Below are 26,503 nucleotides of genomic sequence, written 5' to 3' on the forward strand. Positions count from 1 at the left end.
CATAGAAGTTTTTATTTTTTTGTCACAAGTTAGCGGAAATTGATTTTAATAGTTTTTTTTCACAAAGTGTCATTTTCCGCTAACTTGTGACAAAAAATAAAATCTTCTATGAACTCACCATACTCCGTACGGAATACCTTTGGGTGTCTTCTTTCTAGAATGGGGTCATTTGTGGGGTTCCTATACTGCCCTGGCATTTTAGGGGCCCTAAACCGTGAGGAGTAGTCTTGAAACCAAATGTCGCAAAATGACCTGTGAAATCCTAAAGGTACTCATTGGACTTTGGGCCCCTTAGCGTACTTAGGGTGTAAAAAAGTGCCACACATGTGGTACCGCCGTACTCAGGAGAAGTAGTATAATGCGTTTTGGGGTGTATTTTTACACATACCCATGCTAAGTGGGAGAAATATCTCTGTAAATGACAATTGTTTGATTTTTTTACACACAATTGTCCATTTACATAGAAATTTCTCCCACCCAGCATGGGTATGTGTAAAAATACACCCCAAAACACATTATACTACTTTTCCTGAGTACGGCGGTACCACATGTGTGACACTTTTTTGCAGCCTAGGTGCGCTAAGGGGCCCAACGTCCTATTCACAGATCATTTTGAAGCATTTGTTTTCTAGACTACTCCTCGCGGTTTAGGGCCCCTAAAATGCCAGGGCAGTATAGGAACCCCACAAGTGACCCCATTTTAGAAAGAATACACCCCAAGGTATTCCGTTAGGTGTATGGCGAGTTCATAGAAGATTTTATTTTTTGTCACAAGTTAGTGAAAAATGACACTTTGTTAAAAAAAAAACAATAAAAATTAATTTCCGCTAACTTTTGACAAAAAATAAAATCTTCTATGAACTCGTCATACACCTAACAGAATACCTTGGGGTGTCTTTTTTTTCCAAAATGGGGTCACTTGTACCGCCCTGGCATTTTACAGGCCCAAAACCGTGAGTAGTCTGGAAACCAAATGTCTCAAAATGACTGTTCAGGGGTATAAGCATCTGCAAATTTTGATGACAGGTGGTCTATGAGGGGGCGAATTTTGTGGAACCGGTCATAAGCAGGGTGGCCTTTTAGATGACAGGTTGTATTGGGCCTGATCTGATGGATAGGAGTGCTAGGGGGTGACAGGAGGTGATTGATGGGTGTCTCAGGGGGTGGTTAGAGGGGAAAATAGATGCAATCAATGCACTGGGGAGGTGATCGGAAGGGGGTCTGAGGGGGATCTGAGGGTTTGGCCGAGTGATCAGGAGCCCACACGGGGCAAATTGGGGCCTGATCTGATGGGTAGGTTTGCTAGGGGGTGACAGGAGGTGATTGATGGGTGTCTCAAGGTGTGATTAGAGGGGGGAATAGATGCAAGCAATGCACTGGCGAGGTGATCAGGGCTGGGGTCTGAGGGCATTCTGAGGGTGTGGGCGGGTGATTGAGTGCCCTAGGGGCAGATAGGGGTCTAATCTGATAGGTAGCAGTGACAGGGGGTGATTGATGGGTAATTAGTGGGTGTTTAGGGTAGAGAATAGATGGAAACACTGCGCTTGGGTGGTGATCTGATGTCGGATCTGCGGGCGATCTATTGGTGTGGGTGGGTGATCAGTTTGCCCGCAAGGGGCAGGTTAGGGGCTGATTGATGGGTGGCAGTGACAGCGGGTGATTGATGGGTGGCAGTGACAGGGGGTGATTGATGGGTGGCAGTGACAGGGGGTGATTGATGGGTGATAGGTGATTGGCAGGTGATTGACAGGTGATCAGTGGGTTATTACAGGGAAGGACAGATGTAAATATTGCACTGGCGAATTGATAAGAGGGGGTCTGAGGGCAATCTGAGCGTTTAGGCGGGTGATTGGGTGCCCGCAAGGGGCAGATTAGGGTCTGATCTGATGGGTAACAGTGACAGGTGGTGATAGGGGGTGATTGATGGGTAATTAGTGGGTGTTTAGAGGAGAGAATAGATGTAAACGCTGCGCTTGGGTGGTGATCTGATGTCGGATCTGCGGGCGATCTATTGGTGTGGGTGGGTGATCAGATTGCCCGCAAGGGGCAGGTTAGGGACTGATTGTTGGGTGGCAGTGACAGGGAGTGATTGATGGGTGATAGGTGATTGGCAGGTGATTGACAGGTGATCAGTGGGTTATTACAGGGAAGGACAGATGTAATTAATGCACTGGCGAATTGATAAGGGGGGGGGGGGGTCTGAGGGCAATCTGAGCGTGTGGGCGGGTGATTGGGTGCCCGCAAGGGGCAGATTAGGGTCTGATCTGATAGGTAACAGTGACAGGTGGTGATAGGGGGTGATTGATGGGTGATTGATGGGTAATTAGTGGGTGTTTAGAGAAGATAACAGATGTAAACGATACATTTGGGAGGTAATCTGACGGCGGGTTTGCGGGCGATCTAATGGTGTGGGTGGGTGATCAGATTGCCCGCAAGGGGCAGGTTAGGGGCTGATTGATGGGTGGCAGTGACAGGGGGTGACAGGGGGTGATTGATGGGTGATAGGTGATTGGCAGGTGATTGACAGGTGATCAGTGGGTTATTACAGGGAAGAACAGATGTAATTAATGCACTGGTGAATTGATAAGGGGGGGTCAGAGGGCAATCTGAGCGTGTGGGCGGGTGATTGGGTGCCCGCAAGGGGCAGATTAGGGTCTGATCTGATAGGTAAAAGTGACAGGTGGTGATAGGGGGTGATTGATGGGTGATTGATGGGTAATTAGTGGGTGTTTAGAGGAGAGAATAGATGTAAACAATGGATTTGGGAGGTGATCTGATGTCGGATCTGTGGGCGATCTATGGGGGGGTGATCAGATTGCCCGCAAGGGGCAGGTTAGGGGCTGATTGATGGGTGGCAGTGACAGGGGGTGATTGACGGGTGATTGACAGGTGATCAGGGGGATAGATGCATACAGTAAACAGGGGGGGGTGGTCTGGAGGGGGGGTCTGGGGAGAATCTGAGAGGTGGGGGGTGATCAGGAGGGGGCAGGGAGCAGGGGGGGGGGGGATAAAAAAAAAATAGCGTTGACAGATAGTGACAGGGAGTGATTGATGGGTGATTAGGGGGGTGATTGGGTGCAAACAGGGGTCTGGGGGGTGGGCAGGGGGGGGTATGATGGGTGCTGTGGGCGATCTGGGGCAGGGGGGGGAGAAATCTGTGTGCTTGCGTGCAGACTAGGGTGGCTGCAGCCTGCCCTGGTGGTCCCTCGGATACTGGGACCACCAGGGCAGGAGGCAGCCTGTATAATACACTTTGTAAACATTACAAAGTGTATTATACACTTTGTATGCGGCGATCGGGGGGTTAACATCCCGCCGGCGCTTCCGTATAGCCGGCGGGATGTTGCGGCGGCGAGCGGTGACAGGCGCCGGCGGAGGATCGCGTCACGGATGACGCGATCGCTCCGCCCATGCCCTTAGAAGGACCGCCGCCTCTGTGGGTGAGCCGGTCCTTCAGGGCTCCACTTCCCGGCCGCCTCTGTGCGTTAGGCGGTCGGGAAGTGGTTAAAACTCACGTATTGTATATGCCCATATGTCCCTGTTATTACACCGTTAAAATTATGTCCCTATCACAATGTATGGCGACAATATTTTATTTGGAAATAAAGGTGCATTTTTTCCATTTTGCATCTATCACTATTTACAAGTTTAAAATAAAAAAAAATATAGAAATATTTCATCTTTACATTGATATTTAAAAAGTTTAGACCCTTAGGTAAATATTTACATGTTGTTTTTTTTTTATTGTAATGGTTTTTTTTTTATACTAAAAATTTTATTAGGGTACTTTTGGGAGGGTGGGAGGTAAACAATAGATTTATAATGTAAATGTGTGTTAATTCTGTTTTTTTTTTTTTTTCAGGTGTAGTATTACTTTTTGGCCACAAGATGGCGGCCATGAGTTTGTTTACATGACGTCACTCTAAGCGTAGCACGCGCTTAGAGTGACACATCGGGAAGGGAACGGCCAGAAAAGGCGCAGCTTCCGAGAGAAGCTTTTTCAGCGGGGGAGAGGAATCAATGATCGGGCTCCGTAGCCCGATACATTGATTCCTTGGCTACCGAATCCGCGGCCGGGAGTGCGCGTGCACGCGCACGATCGGCCGCGGGGGCGCGCGGTAGCGCGCATGGTTCCTGGACGTAGAAACTACGTCCAGGAACCAAAATAGGTTAAACTCATCAAAGGTGGCCATGAAGGACAAGACAAGACAAGACAAGACAAATAACATTTATATCCTACTAATATAATAAATGGGAAAGTTCAGGTGTTTGGATGTTTGGATGTTTGGATGTTTGTTACTCGATCACGCAAAAACGGCTGAACGGATTTGAATGAAATTTGACACACACATAGTACATTACCTGGAATAAAGTATAGGATACTTTTTATTCCCATAACCAAAAAGAGACAAATACAAATTTCACTGGAAAATGTAAACTGCAGCCATACACTGTAACACTGGAGGAGTGTTTAGCTTCTAAGTGCACAATGGTTAATTTGCATATATTCAGCAGTGATGCAGTGGGAGACATCTCAAGCTCACTCCAACCTGAATTATCGCAAATTCTTTCTGTTTTAAGAAAGCAAACGTTTGTTTTTCTTAACATCTTAGTAAGGGGGCTTTTAGGACCATTGTAGTCCCTTACACACTCCAATGAGTTCTGGGTCACCATGAGCTTGCTGGGTAGCATGTCCCTCTCGGTGTTACAAGCCCTACTGCATAGAGCCAAAGTAATCCATGCCATGCCCTGATGAGGATTAAACAATCCAAAACAGGCTGTATGCGTGTTGGATTATTATGGCTCTGTACAATTTAACAAGCTGACACATCATTGCATTCCAGCGGTTCTGGAGGTGTGTTTAGCTTCTAAGGGAAACAATGGTTAATTAGCATATTTTCAGCAGTGATGCACTGGGAGACATCTCAAGCTCACTCTAACCTGAATTATCGCAAATTCTTTCTGTTTTAAGAAAGCAAACTTTTGTTTTTCTCACACTGTTAATGGTAGGGTTCTCAAACTTTGCACAGTTGGTCGTTGGGTGACTAGGGTTATTATTCAGAAAAGTGGTTGGAGCCTATAAAAGCCAATCAAAATTCACCTAATGATTTTCAAGGGGGATATTTACATTTCTGCCATTCTTGCACTGTTAATGGCACAAGCCTCAAACCTGGTATAGTTGATCATTGGGTGACTGGGGTTCAATTTCAGAAAGAGGGTGGAGTCACAAATAGCCAATCAGATTTGTTTCATTCCAATGCAAATTATTGTTGCCAAACACCGCAAAGCTCACAAACTTGGTAATTGAGTAATTGATTAATTGTGTGTTAGGGTTAGGAAAGTGGGCACAGCCAACACCAGCCAAATACATAAGCGGGCAATGCCGGGTCATAAGTGGGCGGAGACAAATACAAATTTTACTGGGAAAATGTAAACAGCAGCCATTCTTACACTGTTAATGGTAGGGTTCTCAAACTTTGCACAGTTGGTTACTGGGTGACTGGGGTTAATATTCAGAAAAGTGGATGGAGCCTACAAAAAACAATCAAAAATTACCTATTGATTTTTCAGGGGAATATTTCATTGCTGCCATTCTTGCACAGTTAATGGCACAAGCCTCAAACCTGGTACATACAGCTGATTATTGCGTGACTGGGGTTTAAATTTATATAAGGGGGTGGAGCCCCAAACAGCCAATCTGATTTGTTTCATTTTAATGCAGGTTATTGATGCCAAAGACCGCAAAGCTCACAAACTTGGTCATTGAGTAATTGAGTAATTGTATGTTAGGGTTAGGAAAAGTGGCGCAGCCAACACCAGCCAAATACATAATCGGGCAATGCTGGGTCATCAGTAGGCGGAGACAAATACAAATTTCACTGAGAAAATGTAAACCGCAGCAATTCTTACACTATTAATGGTAGGGTTCTCAAACTTTGCACAGTTGGTCACTGGGTGACTGAGATTAATATTCAGAAAGGTTGGTGGAGCCTACAAAAGCCAATCAAAATCCACCTATTAATCTTTAAGGGGAATATTTAATTGATGCCATTCTTGCACTGTTAATGGCACAAGCCTCTTGCACTGTTAATCACCTGTACCTGGTACAGTTGGCCATTGGGTGATTGGGGTTCAAATTCAGAAAAGGGGTGGAGCCACAGCCAATCAGATTTATTTTATTTCAATGCAAATTATTGATGTCAAAGACCGCAAAGCTCACAAACTTGGTCATTAAGTAATTTTGTGTTTGGGTTAGAAAAAGTGGGCGGAGCTAGCACCAGCCAAATACATACCTGGGCAATGCCGAGTCTTCAGTGGGCGGAGACAAACACAAATTTCACTGGGAAAATGTAAACTGCAGCCATTCTTACACTATTAATTGTGGGGTTCTAAAACTTTGCACAGTTGGTCACTGGGTGACTGGGATTAATATTCAGAAAAGTGGGTGGAGCCTACAAAAACCAATCACAATTCACCTATTGATTTTCAAGGCAAATATTTAATTGCTGCCATTTTTGCACTGTTAATGGCACAAGCCTCAAACCTGGTGCAGTTGATCATTGGGTGACTGGGGTTAAATATTTAGAAAAGGGGTGGGGCTACAAACAGCGAATCAGATGTGTTTCATTTCAATGAAAATTATTCATGCCAAAGACCACAAATCTCACAAACTTGGTCATTGACTATTGACAATTGTGTGTTAGGTTTAGAAAAAGTGGCCACAGCCAACAGCAGCCAAATACATACCGGGAAACATCAGGACATCAGTGGGTGGAGAAAAATAAAAATTTAACTGCCAGAATGTAAACTGCAGCCATTCTTACACTGTCTGTCAATGGCAGGGTTCTTAAACTTTGCACAGTGGGTGACTGGGATTAATATTCAGAAAAGTAGGTGGAGCCTACAAAAGCTAATCAAAATTCACCTATTGATTTTCAAAGTAGTGGAGCCACAGCCAATTATTGATGTCAAAGACCGCAAAGCTCACAAACTAGGTAATTGTGTGTTAGGATTAGAAAAAGTGGACAGAGCTAACACTAGCCAATTACATACCCGGGCAACGCCGGGCGACCAGCTAGTATATATATATGTGTGTGTGTATATACAGGATCTTCTCAAAAGATTAGCATATTGTGATAAAGTTCATTATTTTCTGTAATGTACTGATAAACATTAGACTTTCATATATTCCCGACCAAGTATTGAGTGCATAACTGAACATAATTATTTGAAGGTTGACTTTTTTTGTTTTAAAAACACTTTTCTTTTATTGGTCGGATGAAATATGCTAATTTTTTGAGATAGGAAATTTGGGTTTTCATGAGCTGTATGCCAAAATCATCAATATTAAAACAATAAAAGGCTTGAACTACTTCAGTTGTGTGTATTTGAATCTAAAATATATGAAAGTCTAATGTTTATCAGTACACTACAGAAAATAATGAACTTTATCACAATATGCTAATTTTTTGAGAAGATCCTGTACATGTGTAAACACATCAGATAGATCAGAAATCTATCTGATGATCTATCTGCTGCTAATCTTAAGCTGGGAATACACGTTAAGTTTTTACTTTAGATAGATGGGTTCGATAGATAAATTCCAACCTGTTGGATCTGGTCGATTCTACTTTCGTTTCGATTCTCCTCATTCAAGTGAATGTAATTGATAAGAAAAGATAAGGAATCGAGAGGGGAATCGAGCAGTGAATCGAGAGTAGAATCGATCGAAAGCGAAAACGACGGCAAAAACGAACGCAAAAACGCATCGTGTATTCCCAGCATAACGAGTGTATGGCCACCTTTAGATTTCTGTTACATTTTTCTGTTAGATTTTCTGTTAGATTATTTTCTGTAGAGACTGGTCATTATCTCTGGTGCATTGTCTTCTGGTTATCTCCTGCTGAGCAGAACAATGCCTAAAGGTGGCCATACACTTATAGATTTGCAGCAGATTAAACCATCAGATGCCTGTCAAGTCAAATCTGACAGGAATCTATCTGATGTGTGCCACACACTAGGAACAGATTTCCAACAGATTTCAGAATGAAATCTATTAGAAATCGATCTGAATGCATTATTGGACCATTAGATCCAATGCAACTTTATGGGCCATCAATCTGCTGCTAGCAGCAGATCGACCTAGATTTTCCATCCTGTCAGATCTATCAAATCGATTGAAATTGGCTGCAAATCGATCGATTTGGGAATTTGATCTGATCGATCGATTCTATCCAATCGATCCATCGATCATTGGCCGAAATCGACCAGTGTATGGGCCCCTTAACTGCTAGGCAGATAGATGGTTAGATAGATCATTTCCAACATGTTGGAAATTATCTGGCAGGTAAATCTAACAGAAAATGGGAATACACGGCTCGATTCTGAGTCATTTAGATGGCTCGATAGATAATTTCCGACATGTCCGATCTCCCAACCGATTGATTCTGCACTTGAATCTGCATTGAGGACAATGGAAAAAGATAAGAAAAACAAGCGAAAGATAAGAGAATCGCCCGCAGAATCGAGCAGCAAAAACGATCGGGCGCAGAATCGAGTGGCAGAATCAACCCGTGTATTCCCAGCATGACAGAAAATTGTATGGTGTGTACCTAGCATTAGGTATATCTGCTGGCTTGGTCCAGGATGCACCACTCCCTGATACCTCCTGGGTCCCCGCAGCACCTGTGAAAGAAGCCATAAAAGGGCAGATGCTCCCCTGCTGCCTTCTGTTTTCTACCCACTCCCCGCCTCCGGTCAGCCCTCCTTTCCTCATCATCAAGGAGGGCTGGAAGTAGGCGGAGAGAGGGCAGTGAGTGGGCGAAGAGTAGGAGGGAGCAGAGGACTGAGAAGACCTGCCCCGTGCTGCTTATCCAAATTCAAAAATATTGTTGAAGTGTTTTAGACAGGCGCCACAAGACCGGGAAGCAAAGTAGTGAAGCATGGCACAGACAGGACAGCAGGTATGTGTGCCGTAACAGCGCACACCTAAACTTATGGCTCATACCTTGTTGCAAGGAGGCCAGGAGGGGGCGCAAAACCTGACTTTGTCTCCGGGCACTGAGAACCCTAGCTACCCCTCTCCACTCCTTAAAGGTTATTTCAGCGTCAGTGTAATTTGGGGTTAAAATCCTCCAGGGCTGTCTTAGCACGGAGATAGCCCCATTTTGACAATGTCATGTAAATTTCCACTTCACATCTCCCTACTGAAATATCAGCTTTGACCAACTTTTTGACGAACACAACAAAACGGTCTTCAAAGCATCACAATCACATTGTTAGTTGTACATCCAGTCTTGGCAGGAAATGAAAGCCTTCCTTTTGTTTCCTTCTTTCCTTCCAGCAGAAGTATTTGTTTGTAGGAGGAATGTTTTCTTGGGGTCATTGTTATGGATAATATTATGATGTCTTAAAGAGAACCCGAGGTGTGTTTAAAGAATGTTATCTGCATACAGAGGCTGGATCTGCCTATACAGCCCAGCCTCTGTTGCTATCCCAAACCCCACTAAGGTCCCCCTGCACTCTGCAATCCCTCATAAATCACAGCCGTGCTGTGAGGCTGTGTTTACATCTGTAGTGTCAGTCTCAGCTGCTCCCCCGCCTCCTGCATAGCTCCAGACCCTGCCCCGTCCTTTCCCTCCAATCAGCAGGGAGGGAAGGGATGCAGGCGGGGACTGGAGTTCTGCAGGAGGCGGGGAGAGCAGCAGACTGACACTATAGAGATAAACACAGCCAGCTCTGACAAGCTGTTTGTTAGCAGTGTGGCTATGATTTATGAGGGATTGTAGAGTGCAGGGGGACCTTAGGGGGGTTTGCGATAGCAACAGAGGCTGGGCTGTAAAGGCAGATCCAGCCTCTGTATGCAGATAATATTCTTCAAACCCACCTCGGGTTCTCTTTAAGCATCATCCTATGCAGCACACAATGCGCAACCTAAGACCCCTTTCCCGGACTCCCATTTGGTGCGCAGACCTCCTAAGGTAGGTGTGGCCTCCGCACTTACTGATTTTCTGAACATGCATCAAAGCACATAATTAGATCAATGGATATCCTTTTGTCTTTGCTCATCATGAGAACAATATCCGCATTCCTTGTTATTTCAGATCACATGTAACACAGATGGTGAATTGGGTGCCTGGAAAAGCCCAGCAATGTCACTCAGCCATCGAGTCACGAGTGATAATAAGTATTTGTTTAAAGGTGGCCATTAACGATAAAATTTGTCGAACAAACGATTCTTTGCATGAACAAATGGAAATGATCATTCAGGACCACTAACGGACAAAAAACTCCTAGACAATCTTAAATCAATCCGGTTTTCGGTTCGATCTTGTCAATCTGATCGGATTGGTTAGGAGACTTTTGTCCATTAGTGGTCCCAAACGATCATCTCTGATCATTCTGTGAAGAATCATTTGTAAACGATCGTTCGGCAAATTGTATCGTTAGTGGTCACCTTAAGAGACAATCAATAAGATCATTAAATGGCTAGCTGTATTTTTTAAGAAAACACATATGCAAGATGACGAAGAGTTCCGTGGCTGTTATTTTTATTGGAGTTGATTCACAAAAACATATTTCAACTATTAAGTTAAGCTATTGTGAAGGTCAGACGATGGCTCCTGCGACGCCCCCTTGATGACGGTCGCTAGCGTTGCCTCTTCCTGTCGGCGTGTTAATCGCGAGGTCATGCGTACAAGGCGGCACGAGCGAGACTTCCAGCGATCGCGGTACTTTGCACAGTGTTGTCAGGGATCTCAAAGATCCGATCCGCCATGTCAGTCTTTCGTCATCGGCATGACGCTAAGCGATGTTCGCATTGTGCGCCTGTACCCACCTCGCGACGTCATGTAAAAATCGCTGGTCATCAGGAAAAATGTTGGGAAAATTGCCAGGTGGGTACATAGCTTCAGTGAGATGGTGCCTGTCACAGGTCTGTCCTGGACCCACCCTGATGTCCTTGTCCACAGAGTATAGAGCAGGGCTGTTTTTAGGCATAGACAAACCAGGCAGATACTGTAGAAGGGGGCACCACTGAGCTATTTTAAGCACACTGTGCTTTATGGAATTTTTATACACACTACTGCTAGTTAAGACAGGTATGAAGGGTATTTTGAACATTTAAACGGACACTACTGATTAACATAACAATGGAGTTTTGAATAGCATAACAATGAGTGGTAGCTGCTATGAATGTGCTAATTAAGCTGCAACTGGCTTAGATGCGGCCTTTTACAACTTTTTATTATTATTATTATTTATTTATAAAGCGCCAACATATTCCGTGGCGCTGTACAATGTAAGAAAACAAACAAGGGATACATAATGATACAGACAATGATATACATCAAATATAAACACTGATACAAAATACAGAACTGCTGATTACAATAGCAAATTTAACATGATGACTAAAATGTATAAATATCTAACAAGTGTCTAACAGAGTGCAAGCAATTACATTAATAACATTCAATGACACAAAAGGGTGAGAGCCCTGCCCTTGCGAGCTTACAATCTAAAGGACTTTTTGGATATTCCAACCCAGGCTGTATGAACACAGTATGATATCTTTATAAAGTGGCTGCACACCCCACGTAACAATTATCGGAAGGATTAATTGTGTGTATTCTGTGAGTTTGGGCTGGTGTGGTGTATCTGTCCTGGTCATAATGTGTATATATTTTATAGATTTGTTTTGTAAATTAATATTTTTTATCTAATTTTGTTTCATCAGTCCACAGAACACTATCCCAAAACTTGTATGGTAGTGTTCTGTAGACTGATGAAACAAAATTAGAACTGTTTGGACCCATGGATCAACGCTATGTTTGGAGGAGGAAGAACAAGGCCTATGAAGAAAAGAACACATTGCCTACTGTGAAGCATGGCGGTGGGTCAATCATGCTTTGGGGCTGTTTTGCTTCTGCAGGTACAGGGAAGCTTCAGGGTGTGCAAGGAACTATGAATTCTCTTCAGTACCAGGAGATATTGGATGAAAATGTGATGCAGTCCATCACAAACCTAAAGCTTGGGAGACGTTGGACCTTTCAATAGGACAATGATCCCAAGCATACCTCCAAGTCCACTAGACAGAGCATGGCTGCAGATTAAAGGCTGGAACATTTTGGAGTGGCCACCGCAGTCACCAGACTTAAATCCGATTGAGAACCTCTGGTGGGACTTAAAGAAAGCAGTTGCAGCGGGCAAGCCTGAGAATGTGACTGGACAGGAGGCTTTTGCCCATGAAGAATGGGCTAAGATACCCGTAGATCACTGCAAGACACTTGTGTCAAGCTATGCTTCACGTTTAAAAGCTGTTATAACTGGAAAAGGATGTTGTACTAAGTACTAAGAATTAATGTCACCTGGGGGTTGAATAAAACTGATAATGATGTGAGCACAGAAATGACATTTGTGATTATTTCATTATAAATGTTATGTTATATTTGTCTGACTTACAAGTGCCTCTTTGATTTAATTGTAAACAAGCTATTTGAAATGATCAAAATCAATGTCAAACTGGACAAAACACTCAATTTCAGTGGGGGTTGAATAATTTTGAACACAACTGTACATGGGGCCCCAAGAACTGTATTGATATGGAGCCCCAAAACCTATCAAAAACAGCTGGTGAGTCAGAAAGGTGTATTTAGAGTAAGGAAACCGTTTAGTAAGGATAACCACTATTCAATGCACATTGGGCTTAAAGAAAACCTGAACTGAAAATTAAAAGTCAAAATAAACATACACAAGTCATACTTACCTCCTGTGTAGTCTACTCCTCAATCTCTTTCTCCTTCCCCACGTCCTGTTTGTCCACTGTGATCAAGGGAGTTCTCTGTCCTCCATTTTGAAAATGGCAATTACCCCATAACAGCTTTCTGGTCAGCACACTGTTAAACTGTAACATCGCCCACTTGAGCCATAGGGAAACATGGACATTACTTGGCACATCAGTTGTCCTCTCAGCTATAGCTGACAGCAACTGTTAAATAACTGACAGCAACTGATATATTTCAGTTCTGACAAAATGTTGTCAGCACTGGAAGGGGTCATTGCCATAAGAAAATGGTGAGCTTCTGAGAGGAACTGATGGCAAGGTAACTATGTAATGTTCATTTGAAGTTACCTCATGTGTTTATTTTAAATAATTTTACTCAGTACAGGTTCCCTTTAAAGGGAACCTTTGAGAGGGAAATTGATGTTTTCTTGTAAACAATACCATAGCATGCACAGTGAAATTACACTGTGCTCAGATAGTGTAAAGTGCACTTCGTTACACTTAATGAGAGCTCCACTGAACAAGCCCGGAGCCCGGCGAGATTCCTGCACTTTCATTGGTCCGGTAGGCTGTCTGTCACTCGTGCAGGCATGGAAGATGCCGATGCCTAGAAACAGGCCCGTAAACCGGACTGAATTCCTCAAGCTGTACTGGAAAACAAAAAGGGACTTCAGATAATTTCTTAGTAGGGCGAGTGCTATATGTGTGTATGTTTATCTCATCATGTCACTTCAAGGTGCGCTTTAAAATTAAATCACCCCTATAGATGAATTCTTTTTCTTCTTGTTCACATCATGTGCAGCTGTTACTCTTTATGTGAAACATAGAACATTGCCTGTAAAGTAAAATGCTGTTGTGTTCTCCTATAGGGCCGATGATGTTTATTTTGCTGTACATTACCAGCTATGTTCTCTGTGCCAGCGGGCAGCCTTTGAACAATAAAGTGAAAGGAGATCACCAGAACATAAGGTATGTCTGTAGCATACCAGGACTGCCAGGGCCCCCGGGACGACCTGGGGCAAATGGATTAGCTGGGCAACATGGACGGATTGGCCTGCCAGGAAGAGATGGGAGAGATGGCAGGAAAGGAGAAAAGGGTGAAAAGGGAGCCCCAGGTAAAGAAAATCTGATTCTTGTTGCTAATGGGAAATTGGGGACACTGTACTGCATTGGGATCATTCTAGGGCATGTGTGAAATGTCTGTCAACAGAAAACTCTTGGCATTGGAATGGCTAAAGCTCTGCACTGAAGAGGCTCCTTATTGTTAAAGTAGACCTGAACTCTTGCACAGGACAGAAGGAAAACAAAGAGAAATGCACCCTATATCAATTTAGAGAGTTTAGCCTGTCTAATTCCCCCTCATCTGTGACTAATCATGAGTGTAATTTGATCCCTCAGCTGTGACAGCTCAGGAATCTCCTCTGCCACAGTAAAGCAGTAAATGTTTAAACACAGGATTAACTCTATGTCTGCTTCCATGAAAGCAGGAAGTAGACACACTGCAGATTTATTGCAAAATTTGTATCAGCTGTAACAAAGAAATGTTTTTCTTTAAAGGTTATTAGGCTGTTGCTTATTTTTTACAACAGGGAGCATGTACTGAGTTCAGGTTCGCTTAAAGGATGCCCGAACTAACATGTGACATGATGAGATAGACATGGGTATGTACAGTGCCTTGCACACAAATAACTATGCTGTGTTCCTTTTTTTCTTTCTCTGCCTGAAAGAGTTAAATATCAGGTATGTAAGTGGCTGACTCAGTCCTGACTCAGACAGGAAGTGACTACAGTGTGACCCTCACTGATAAGAAATTCCTCTTTTTACCTCTTTTTTTGCTCTCAGAAGCCATTTTCTGCTAGGAAAGTGTTTTATAGTTGGAATTTCTTATCAATAAGGGTCAAACTGTAGTCACTTCCTGTCTGAGTCAGGACTGAGTCAGCCACTTACATACCTGATATTTAACTCTTTCAGGCAGAGAAAGAAAAAAAGGAACAAAGCATAGTTATTTGTGTGCTAGGCACTGTACATACACATGTCTATCTCATTCATGTCACATGCCACTTCGGTTATCCTTTAAATACAGCTGCAAGGAGTAGTCAAGACACCACAGTTAAAGATATCTGACAACTAAAAAGAGAAAATCTAGAAAGAATTCTGATCTTTCGAAGAGGATAATGTTTGAGAGACAAAATTAAAAAGGCATGAATTGAAAATGTTAGCATTTGGACAGGGCTGGATTTAGCAATAGGCAAAATAGGAACAACCCACCCTTACCCCATTCCTCTCTCCTTCAACTGTTCCTGTTGTCTTCCTGCTCCTTTACCTCCAATTTCAGGTTTTTTTTTAGGGAAATGCACTAATTTGTGCATAATTACTTGCTGTTGTGGTAGCACACATAATGGTATTTTGTTTATTGTACTGTTACTACTTCTTTAAAGGCCATTTATTGATGTATACTTCGGCATAATATTTGTTGATTGTTTTATCAGTATAAATGGGACATATGGCATCTTCCTGAGAGGGTGGAGTTTGAGGCATCAGGTGTCTTCAGGTTCTTAAAGGAACACTGTCATGAAAAACTGTAAAATGTTAAATACATGCATATATGTATAAAAAGTACATTTACATTATTTTTCCCTGTGTAGCTGTTGCTTACAGTAGCTTGTAGATATTTTACAAGTTTTGGACTAGTCCATCTCCTCATGGGGGATTCCTAGGGTTTTCTTTATTTTCAAAAGCACCTACTGAATGACAGTTGCTCAGTCCAACTGCCAGAATAGTGTGCGAACAAAGAGGAAGGCTTGCTGGCATCTTTGTATAGATCCTTTCCAGGTAGTGCTTTTGTAAGGTAAAGGAAATACTAAGAATCCCCTATGAGGAGATGGACTTGTCCAAAACCTCTCATATCTGTCATATATTTCTACTAGCTACTGTACGGCTACTGTACGACTGCAATTTAGAAAAAAAAAAATAATAGATAGCACATTTTACTCTGGGGGGAAATGTACTTTTTATACATACTTTATGTGTACACATACTTTTAATTTTACAGCTTTTCATGATAGTAGTCCTTTAACCAGTTCAGGACCACAGGCTTTACCCCCCCCCCCCCCAAAGACCAGGCCATGTTGGCCACCGTAGCTTTAAGGGCTCGCTGCAGGGCCGCACAAGCACACAAGTGATCCCCCCCCCCTTTTTTCCCCACCAACAGAGCTCTCTGTTGGTGGGGTCTGATCGCACCCCAGGTGTTTGTTTTTTTTTTTATAAATATTTATGTCTTTATTTTTCTAATATTTTTTACTATTTTTCTTCTCTTACCCCCCTCCCCTCCCCCCCGCCAGCCATTCAGCGCAATCGGCTGTGATAGGCTTCAGACTATCACATCGGATCACTTTTGACCCTCTGGAGGGAACAGCCGTGTGACACGGCTGTCCCCTGTACAGTGCTGCCTTAGATCGTAGTAAATAGATGGCGGTTTTGTCGACTAACAGTCTCCGAGCGCGATCTCCTGCAAAAGACAGCCCAGCGTTAGGTTGTCCTGGGGCTGCCCATCGGCGTGACACGTGACACGGTCCTTGACTGGTTAAAGATACATTGAAGCGTAAAAAAAAAAAATGATATAATGATTTGTATGTGTAGTACAGCTAAGAAATAAAACATTAGGAGACATAAGTCTAATATTGTTTCCGGTACAGGAAAAGTTAAAAGAAACCTAAACTGAGAAGGATATTTTCTTTTTAAAATGATACCAGTTGCCTGACTCTCCTGCCGATCCTGTCTCTAATACTTTAGCCACAGCCCCTCAGCAAGCATGCAGATCAGGTGATCTGGCTGAAATCAGACTGGATTAGCTGCATGCTTGTTTCAGGTGTGTGATTCAGCCACTGCTGCAACCAGATCAGCAGTACTGCCAAGCAACTGGTATTGTTTAAAAGGAAACATCCATATCCCTCTCAGTTAAGGTTCCCTTTAAGAAACTCCAGTTGTCATCTATACAAAAGAGCCATTGAGCTCCACGACCTTCAAAGTCGCAGAGAGCTCTGTCTTCTGAAGCTTGTTATTTCTACTGTATTTTTTTTTCTCTCCAGAGAACAGGTCAAAAGTTCACAAGACTGCTCTGTAAAATCTTTTAGAATGCTGAGTAGTGTGTAAACTGCAAATATTAGAGAATGATGCAAAGTCATAAAAAAAAACTTTATAACTGAAAATAAAAATATGAGAATATTTTCTTTGCTACTAATGTTCTAGTGATTATCCGTACTACACAACCAATTCATTATATCATATTTTTGTTTTCGCTTTAGTGTCTCTTTAAGTTATAAATCCGGCCCTAGGTATAAAGAATGATGTAATTCTTCTATAGAATATTTTCAGTGCAAACCTTTAAATGTTTACATAACTGAAATACTTGCATACATCTGCTTTATATATAATGTATTATTTCCTAAGGCTTAATAATGACTTCATTTTGTGCCCCCCTGGGGTGCAATCCTGCTGTGTTGTGGAAACTATAGCTGTGAGACATAGAGTTACTGCAGATCAAAGACATACAGCTTTCTGCAAAGATGTGTTTAATGGGAAACTTTACAGGGATTCAGTCAGTTATAATTTACATTATTTGAACCCCTAACAGATTTACAGAGTGATATTTATGTTAAGCTTTATCACAAGTTACAGCCATGTTTATTGCTTTGCAAAGTCTCAATGATTATCTAATGACTAAGAATATTTTTTTTTCTATGCACAAAGCTGTTTTAGTATTAGCATAAGTGAGCAGAATCAATACATTTCTGATAAATGTTATAATCAGAGTCACTGAATTAACATTCCATTCTTATAGTACAATAAAAAAGTTAGCTTATTGCACAGCTTTTCAGGAGCTCCACCTACTGGTTTTGATTAGTAAACATTAATCACTTTACCCAACAGGCTATTTTACTATTTTACCCTTCCTGCCAAGAGCCATTTTCACCTTTCAGCGCTCCTCCCATTCACTTGGCCACAACTTTATCACTGCTTATCACACCTAAATCTGATCTATATCTCATTTTTTTACACCACAAATTAGGCTTTTGTGGGTGATACTTGTTTTAAGTAATTATTTTATTTTCTATACATTGTAAAGGGAAAAACAAGGAAAAAAATAAAACAAATACCACTATTTCTCCTATTCCATCCCCTATAAACAATACTACTGTAGATAAAACCCACATATTTTATATGCCCATTGGTCCCAGCTATCACAAAATGATGCTCCTATTACAATGTATGGTGACAAAATATTGTTATTTGGAAATGTATTATTATTATTATTATTATTATTATTATTATTATTAGTCCCTAAGATAACTATTTATGGTTTTGTTTTGTTTTTTGTTTGTTAATGCTGTCACTTTGTTGTTATTTTTTAAACAAGTGTTTTATTTGGTAACTATGGGGGCAGGGTGGAAGAAGAGGTTAATAACTATAGGAAATGTATTTTTTATGTACTTTTACTTTACTTTTTGACCACTAGATGGCATTGCACACTATACTGTGTTACCAGGAATTGTTTGATCTTTTCTGTACTTCATGCTTTACTTTCATTGTAATGAAAAAACATTGGCTTCTAATTGCAGCCATGATCATTCATACACAGGCACTTTGATTGGCTCAGGGAAGACATGTTCCCGTTCACCAATCACACACAAGTAAATCCCGGCATGAATGAGCAGTGGGAACATATGCACGCACACCTGCCGCTGATTGACAGGATGTGCCTGTACGTCCTGTTTGAGTTAACGAGGCAAAAATTGGATGCATATATACTTCCAGTTGGTGTTAACTGGTTAGAGTTAACTGGTTAATATTCATGTTATAATTGAATTTGCATGCTCTTAAAGTGCATCTCGAGGCAAACATTAACAAATAACCTGTTGGTAGAAAGTACAAACTTCTCCAGGGAGTCACCCCAGTCTGCAGCCCTGTCTTTGGAATACCTTTTCTCCCTCTTTCACTGTGACTTTTGGACATGCGGCAATTCAGAGCAATGGTCCTGAAGAAAGAAAGAGAAAACTGGGTACCAGAGGGTGGCTCTCTACAGAGGTAAGTATGGTATGTCTTCATTACAGATTAGTTTTCATTTAGTTGTGGGCCTGGAGTTACTCTTTAAAGACAAAATTACAAAAATATATTTTTAGTACTGGATCAAATAGATAGACAGACTGATTAACACAAATACAGGGGTTGGAAAAAATAATGGAAACACCTTAAAAATCAACAAAATATATTTTAATATGGTGTAGGTCCACCTTTAGCATTACAGCCTCAATTCTCTGCCATGTTTTACGGTTGGGAGAAGGATGAAGGATGAAATGCTTCTTTTGGCTGTCTTCCAAACATACACTCAGCCGGAGGTCGGACATAAGGTAAATGATTTGTGCAGCTCCTGACGAACAGTATTTGTGAAACTGGGTTCTGTAGGTGTTCATGCAGCTCTGCAGTGATTTTAGGAGCTGTGGTCTTGCAAGCTTTTCTAACAATTTGATTTAGAGTCCAACGGTCTCTCTCAGACAACTTCAACTTTCGGCCACAACTGTACTTTGCTGAGGACGTTTTTCCTTCTCTTTCAGAGGCAGTCTGTAACGATCGGTGTCAGCACGCAGAGACAATCTGATTATTGGTGATCTGCAGTATCACCAAGAATACAGATATATACCTGATTATTGATGATCTGCAGGATCACCGATAATACAGATATATACTAACCTCTGGACACCTATGTATATAAGAGTGTTTGGTGTAACAGTAATACTTTGAGAAACACACCTGATGAGCAGGTGATTTTAGGCAGTATAGGCAATACTGCTTTAGAGAGTACAGGAACCTTCCAGCAGCCTGAGACTCTCCAAGGGGTGGAGTCAGGCTGGAGGTAGGAAGGACCAGAGGGTGAGTGACACCAGAAGGTGGATATCACTATCTGATCTGGAGACTATCTCTTAAGGGGAGAGATAGCTCTCGAGGTCGGGCAAGCCAGGTCGGCAACACACGGACCGACAAAGTACAAAGACAGAAAGCTGATTCGGTATCCAAGGCAAGCAGGGTTTGGCAACGGAATATCAGATATGCAAGGTACCGAATCAGTGATCAGAGCAATAGTCAGGAAAGCAATAAGTCATAACAGATATCAAACAATGCCTAGTCTGGGTGTGAGGTCCGTGGTCTCTACACCCTGGAACTAGTCTTATGTATAACAAGTTCCTTAATCTGAGTGTGAGGTCCGTGGTCTCTACACCCTGGAACTAGTCTGATGGATAACAGAATGATAACACAAGTTCCCTAGTCTGAGTGTGAGGTCCGTGGTCTCGACATCCTGGAACTAGTCTGATGTATTAACAGAGCAATAATACAAGTTAACTGGCTCAGTGTGAATTCCCAGGTCCTCCTGGTTCAAACACACTGTTGGATCTGACTAAGGTCTGAGTGCTTCCACGTAGTGTTCGCAACGGCAGACAACTTGTGACTGGGCAGCAGTAACTATATATGGAGTAGTGCTCTCTGGCGCCACCCCTAAGTGATCAACCAATAGTTACCAGCTCTGGGGTCAGCTGATCGGCTCGGTCAGCTGATCCCCCCTTACCCATCATAAAAGTTCTGCCTCTCAGCGCGTATTCCTAAGCCTGTGTGAACTAACAGACTCAGCCACACCAGACACACGCTGCTGCGTGCAAACCGCCATGCTGGACACGGAACCAGCCGCCTTGCTGTCAATACATGCGGCGGCTTTTCCGCGTTCTGCCATGTTACCAGACGCACGCTTCCACGTGCAAACCGCCGCATTGGACGCGGAATCAGCCGCCTTGCTATTAGCACACGCGGCGGCTTTTCCGCGTTCTCTCACACAGTCATTACTTTTGAGACAGTACCTCTTGAAATGGCAAGCATTCTGGCAGTTTCTGTTACAGTAGCGCCTGCCATATGAGCTCCAACAATTTGGCCTCTTTGAAAGTCTGAGAGATCTGACATTTTTATAAATTATAACCAACTTTTGTTTAAATATCTGTAAAAAACAATTGTTTTAATTAAACATATCAAATGACAAAAATAATAAACAAAAACAATTTAACATTTGTCAAGTTTTGATTGCTTAAAACATGTTCAAAGATTATGATGCCAAATTGTTAGGTGTTTCCATTATTTTGTCCAACCCCTGTAGATCACTATAGATGTGCTTTAAGGGTACAGTTTAATACTTGGGAGGGTTGCTGAATGTCCAGTGTTACATGAAAGGAGAACACTCTCTAAGGGAGCAGCATGAGAAAAGTCCTGGAGATATAAGTAAGAAATGTTGACCATGGTAGGAAAATGAACAACTTGCTGAACAGACAGAATGCTTTATTTTAGAAGATACCAGATCATTGAGGACATTTTACATTAGAGCCAGGACTTTGAATGGTATGGCTCAAAGTATGTCCAAGGTGTAGGGGCTGACATAGGGGTGCAATACTTATAGAATGGGGAGAGATGTTTGTAAGTTGAGGTGTAACCCTCATATGCTGTTTTTCCCACTCATTGTTTGATTACTCTTTTAATCTAATATCTATCAAGATGGCCCTAGTTTTTTTTTTATAGACGTTAATTAGTTTTGATGTTTTTATTGAATATCCTGTTGCACCTATTCAAAAATTCTAACAATGGCTTTAAGTCTGTTAAAAAAAAAAAATCACAATCGTAATTTCAAATATGGGCTTAATTTAATAATGACATACAATCCCAATGCTTTGACATGTCTATGAACTATTAAATCGAGTTTAAACCATGACGTTCTTTATCAAATTTGTTGAAATATAAATATGTATGGCAACCCTTTCCAAGTTTGGTAGAGTTGTATTATTCTTGGTTCCCATTCATCAGCTAGAAGGACCACTTACACTTACACATATAGTATTAACGCATTCTTTATTTATTTTTTTCCTGTATCTACAATATATAATGCAAAAATGTTTTCACTATTAACCAGTTCACTTCACTCACTGTCCACATAGGGGCTCAAAATTGAATTTCCATACCTAAGTCCAGGGTTGGTTTGGTAAGATAACCTGCTACTATGTTTTTGGGTTGTGGGAGGAAACTGGAGCACCAATGGAAAGCCCTGAAACAAATAAAAAGTCCATGCAGTTCTGGCAGAGATTTTAATCTAGGTTGTAGAACTACAAGAATGCTAAATACATCTGCATGTAATCTGGTAAGCTGAAATACAAATGTCTCCAGTTGGAGTCAATTGTAATTGGGGTGGATGAACACCCTGTAGAAAAAGTCACAGGAGACAAAAAACGGGAGCCCAGTAGTGCAATATGTCAGTGACCACTATAAAAGTAAATAAATTAGAAGCACTACTCACAAAGGGAGGTTGCTGAGGGCAACCAACCACAGGGAGCAGGTGGAGACAATAAACCCGACTCCACTCGGGGTGGTCCTAGCCAGAACAGGAAGGATGGTCGCTCTCTTAGTGGAAAAAGGGGGACAGAGTCCACTGTGGGGACTCCACTGGTGGTCTGCCACCTCCCCTCGGACAGGGTGTGCTCGGGGGTATACTTAGCACGCAAGAGGGAAAGAGGCGCCCTGGTGTAATAAAAGCATCTAAAATCAGCTTAAAATCGAAAAGTAATATGAGGTAGCTTACCTCAATGACAAAACCTCTGTAGTTAATACAAGGGATTTTTATTAGCACATGCAACGCGTTTCGCGGGTCTCAGCCCGCTTCATCAGGCCAGTAAAAGTGCCAAATAGGAAAGATCATCTAGCATAGGAGCCTCCCTTTGCTAGATGATCTTTCCTACTTGACACTTTTACTGGCCTGATGAAGCGGGCTGAGACCCGCGAAACGCGTTGCCTGTGCTAATAAAAATCCCTTGTATTAACTACACAGGTTTCGTCATTGAGGTAAGCTACCTCATATTACTTTTCAATTTTAAGCTGATTTTAGATGCTTTTATTACACCAGGACGCCTCTTTCCCTCTTTCGTGCTTCAGTTGGAGTGCCTTTAAACAAATACCATAACAGGCATTGGCACCACTGGATCAACCCCACACCACTAAGAGAAGCAACAATCTAAATAAGCAAGGAGGACTTAGAATTAAGGGCTTTAACCTCCCTGGCGTTCTATTACGATCGCCAGGGAGGCTGCGGGAGGGATTTTTTTAATAAAAAAAAAACTATTTCATGCAGCCAACTGAAAGTTGGCTGCATGAAAGCCCACTAGAGGGCGCTCCGGATGCGTTCTTCTGATCGCCTCCGGCGGCCAGAAGTAACACGGAAGGCCGCAATGAGCGGCCTTCCGTGTTTCGCTTACCTCGTCGCCATGGCGACGAGTGGAGTGACGTCATGGACGTCAGCTGACGTCCTGACGTCAGCCGCCTCCGATCCAGCCCTTAGCGCTGGCCAGAACTTTTTGTTCCGGCTACGCTGGGCTCAGGCGGCTGGGGGGACCCTCTTTCGCCGCTGCATGCGGCGGATCGCCGCGCTGCAGCGGCGATCAGGTAGCACACGCGGCTGGCAAAGTGCCGGCTGCGTGTGCTGCTTTTTATTTGAGCCAAATCGGCCCAGCAGGGCCTGAGCGGCAGGCTCTGGCGGTACTGGAAGAGCTGAGCTCGTCCAGACCGCTCAGCAGGTTAAAGGGAATCAAGCAGGTTAATTGCAGCAATACTTACTTCTGGACAACCTGCATGTATTGTTAAGACTTAACATTTATTAGAAGTAGCAAGAAAAATCGAACACAGGGGTGTAAAACCTGAGTGTGACTTAGTTGTATATGATGGCATTAGTTATTACAGTTCTATGTATTTATTGTGTTGTAGGATTGTATAAGCTGCAGGGACACCAATGTGTTATGTTCTTAATCTGTGTTAGATTTTAACTATTATTACGTCTAATAAATATGGCGTTTTTTTTTTTTTTTTAATAATAATACATAAAGGTTATCTGGAAGTGAATATTTTTAATTAACCTACTTGATCCCCTTTAATGTCCCAAATTCTAAATCCTCCTTGCGTAATCTGGTATGATATTGTCTATCCATCATTCATTATTGTGAATCTTTACATCCATTTATTTTAAAGGTCTACGAGGAAAAACAGGACCACTAGGACCCATTGGTGAAAAGGGAGACCAAGGAGAGAGTGGCAAAAAAGGACCAACTGGTCCACTTGGAGACCCAGGGGAAACTGGGCCAGATGGACTTCTTGGACCTAAGGGTGATAAAGGCTCACGAGGAGATCCAGGAGAACCTGGTGAGTGCAAGTGTGGAAATATAGTGCTCAAATCTGCCTTTTCAGTTGGAATCACCACCAGCTACCCACAAGAAAGACTTCCAATTTTGTTCAACAAGATCATCTTCAATGAAGGAGACCATTACAGCCCCTCGATGGGAAAGTTCATATGTGCCATCCCTGGAATTTATTATTTCTCTTATGACATCACGCTTGCTAACAAGCACCTGGCAATTACCCTTGTACATAATGGAGAGTATACAATAAAGACATTGGATGCCAACACAGGAAATCACGACGTTGCCTCAGGCTCTACACTTCTCTACCTAAAGCCAGAGGATGAAGTCTGGCTGGAGATATTTTATACTGATCAGAACGGTCTGTTTTCTGATCCCAGTTGGGCAGATAGCTTGTTTTCTGGATTTCTTTTATATGCAGATACTGATTATCTGAATGCCTTGACTGATGATGACTTTTGACATAATACGCATTTTGTCATGGAACTTATACCCTTTACAGTCGGACCTTGTTCAAAAGAGAATGTAATAAATACTAGCCTATAGATTTTGTTGGAGGACCAGCCGCCACAAATAGAGCTGTCACATCTTGCTCACTTTTACAAATGCAACTTCCTGGAGCAGAGCTGGAATTCCTGGCCTGTATCCTTCTTTCGTAGCATTTACATGTGTAGTTGTGTTTTTAATTTTCATTCCTGACATTCAAGCTCCCTCCAGTATTGGGCTTTGGAGGAAGCTGTGGGCCAGGGTACAGCGTCAAGACACAGGAAGATAACATAGATAAGAAAGCTGCACTGGGTGATCAGATTAGTGCTCTCAGAGAAATTGGTAAAATACAGTGGATTGATCCCTGCATGAGTTTATAAAGGGGGTATGGAGTATCTGGCCTCACTTTCTCTGTTATAAACAGAAAAGTACCTACAGGGGAGTAAAGGTTGCTACAGCAGGGGAACCCAGAGCTGTGGGGGCAGCCAGCTACTAACTTTCCCTCCCTTAGATCGAAGGGACCGGCCTCCAGATCAGGTGTTTTTGTGGTTACACTTGCTAAGGGTGTGAATATCATCATGACCACACTTGTTTTATGGCCCTTGCAAGACTGGTTTCTAGTGGCCAGTGACTGGATAGTGTACTGGTTATGGGTACTTCCTCTAAAACAGGAGACCAGGGTTTGAATCTTGGGTCTTCCTGTTAAGTAAGCCAGCACCTATTCAGTGAGGAAACCTTGGTCAAGACTTCCTAATACTGCTGCTGCCTATAGAGGGCATCGTAGTGGCTACAGTTCTGGTGCTTTGAGTCCACCAGGAGAACAGCGCAATATAATCTTCTGTGGCTTGTCTTGTCTTCCAGGCTGTTAGGGTCACCAAAGGGAAGCAAGGGAAGGAGTGTGAACATTGAGAGGCTGCATCAAAGGTTTGCTGGGGCCTCCCTTAAATTTTAGTTATGCCCCTGGTTACAGATGAGGACAAAAATTGGGAGGGATACATCAAATATCCTTGACTCCTAACTTTAATTCCTGATATTTTTCTAAAACTAACCCTATTCTTAGGCTTTACCCATCCCAAATATAAAGCTAGGACCATAAAATAATTGGTAGTACTGCCTAAAAACTGTATAGTACCACCCAACCTTGTTATGTCTACCTAACAATAAGTAATAACTTATCAATAACCATCCTGCAGACAGTATCCCCTGTCTTCAAGCATGGAGCAGCTGCTATGGTAAAGAAAATCTACTGCTAGAGAAACCGGAACCAGTTTTATTCTGACCTGAAGTATTCTTTTATTTAATCACATGGGCATTTTAAGATGTCAGAATTTTGTTGATTGACTTGTTAAATATTATATTGTAAAAACAAAGACAATATTTTATTTTTATGGAATTGTGACAGCTTGTTAAGTTGATACTTTCTGTACAATAAAACACATTTTTACTGTTTACTTTTTGATCTAGCAGTCACAGTTATAGAACTTATAGAACTGTAACACTGCAGCTAGTTACTTAAAGAAGAGCTATCAGCCATATTATATCAGAAATAAACACATTTATAAGTAGATAAATACTTGCTCTACTTACATAACATATGTATTGCATTGTCCACATGTTGATTTTAGTTTTTCTATAGTAAAAAAAGAGAAAATCCATCTTAGAATTTTAAATTTTGACTCTTGTCTATCTTGAAGCCAATCCTGACATAATTTCCTCCCTTACTCTGTCTGTGCATTGCCCGCCCTCCTCCCAATCTTCAGACACTCCCACCCAGCACTGCAGTAGTGACGGCTGATATGGTTTCAACTTCTCAGCATGAGAAATATTGGCCATTCAGAGAGAAACAGAGGTACGGGAGGGAACAAGGCTTTAGCCAATCAGGCTGCATTAGTTAGGTCTGAAGGGAAAGTAAAGAAGAAAAACAGTAAACCCAGCATGCCCTGCAACTTCCTTTGTGCGGCAGATGTAC

At 42.3% G+C, this 26,503-nt stretch overlaps 1 protein-coding gene across 6 annotated transcripts in view; it reads left to right on the forward strand.

Moving 5' to 3' along the window:
* Positions 1-25,985, forward strand: part of C1QTNF7 (C1q and TNF related 7) — a 147,155-nt gene extending 121,170 nt beyond the window's left edge. For all 6 annotated transcript variants that reach the window (XM_068267593.1, XM_068267575.1, XM_068267602.1 and 3 more), the window contains 2 exons: positions 13,654-13,899; positions 23,882-25,985. In XM_068267593.1, the coding sequence (XP_068123694.1) occupies positions 13,659-13,899; positions 23,882-24,510 (870 nt within the window). In that variant the 5' untranslated portion in view covers positions 13,654-13,658 and the 3' untranslated portion in view covers positions 24,511-25,985. The remainder of the gene's footprint in view (positions 1-13,653; positions 13,900-23,881) is intronic.
* The last annotated feature ends 518 nt before the right edge of the window (positions 25,986-26,503 follow it).

This window comes from Hyperolius riggenbachi, chromosome 1 (genome assembly GCF_040937935.1).
Source record: "Hyperolius riggenbachi isolate aHypRig1 chromosome 1, aHypRig1.pri, whole genome shotgun sequence".
In the NCBI taxonomy this organism is placed as follows: Eukaryota; Metazoa; Chordata; class Amphibia; order Anura; family Hyperoliidae; genus Hyperolius; species Hyperolius riggenbachi.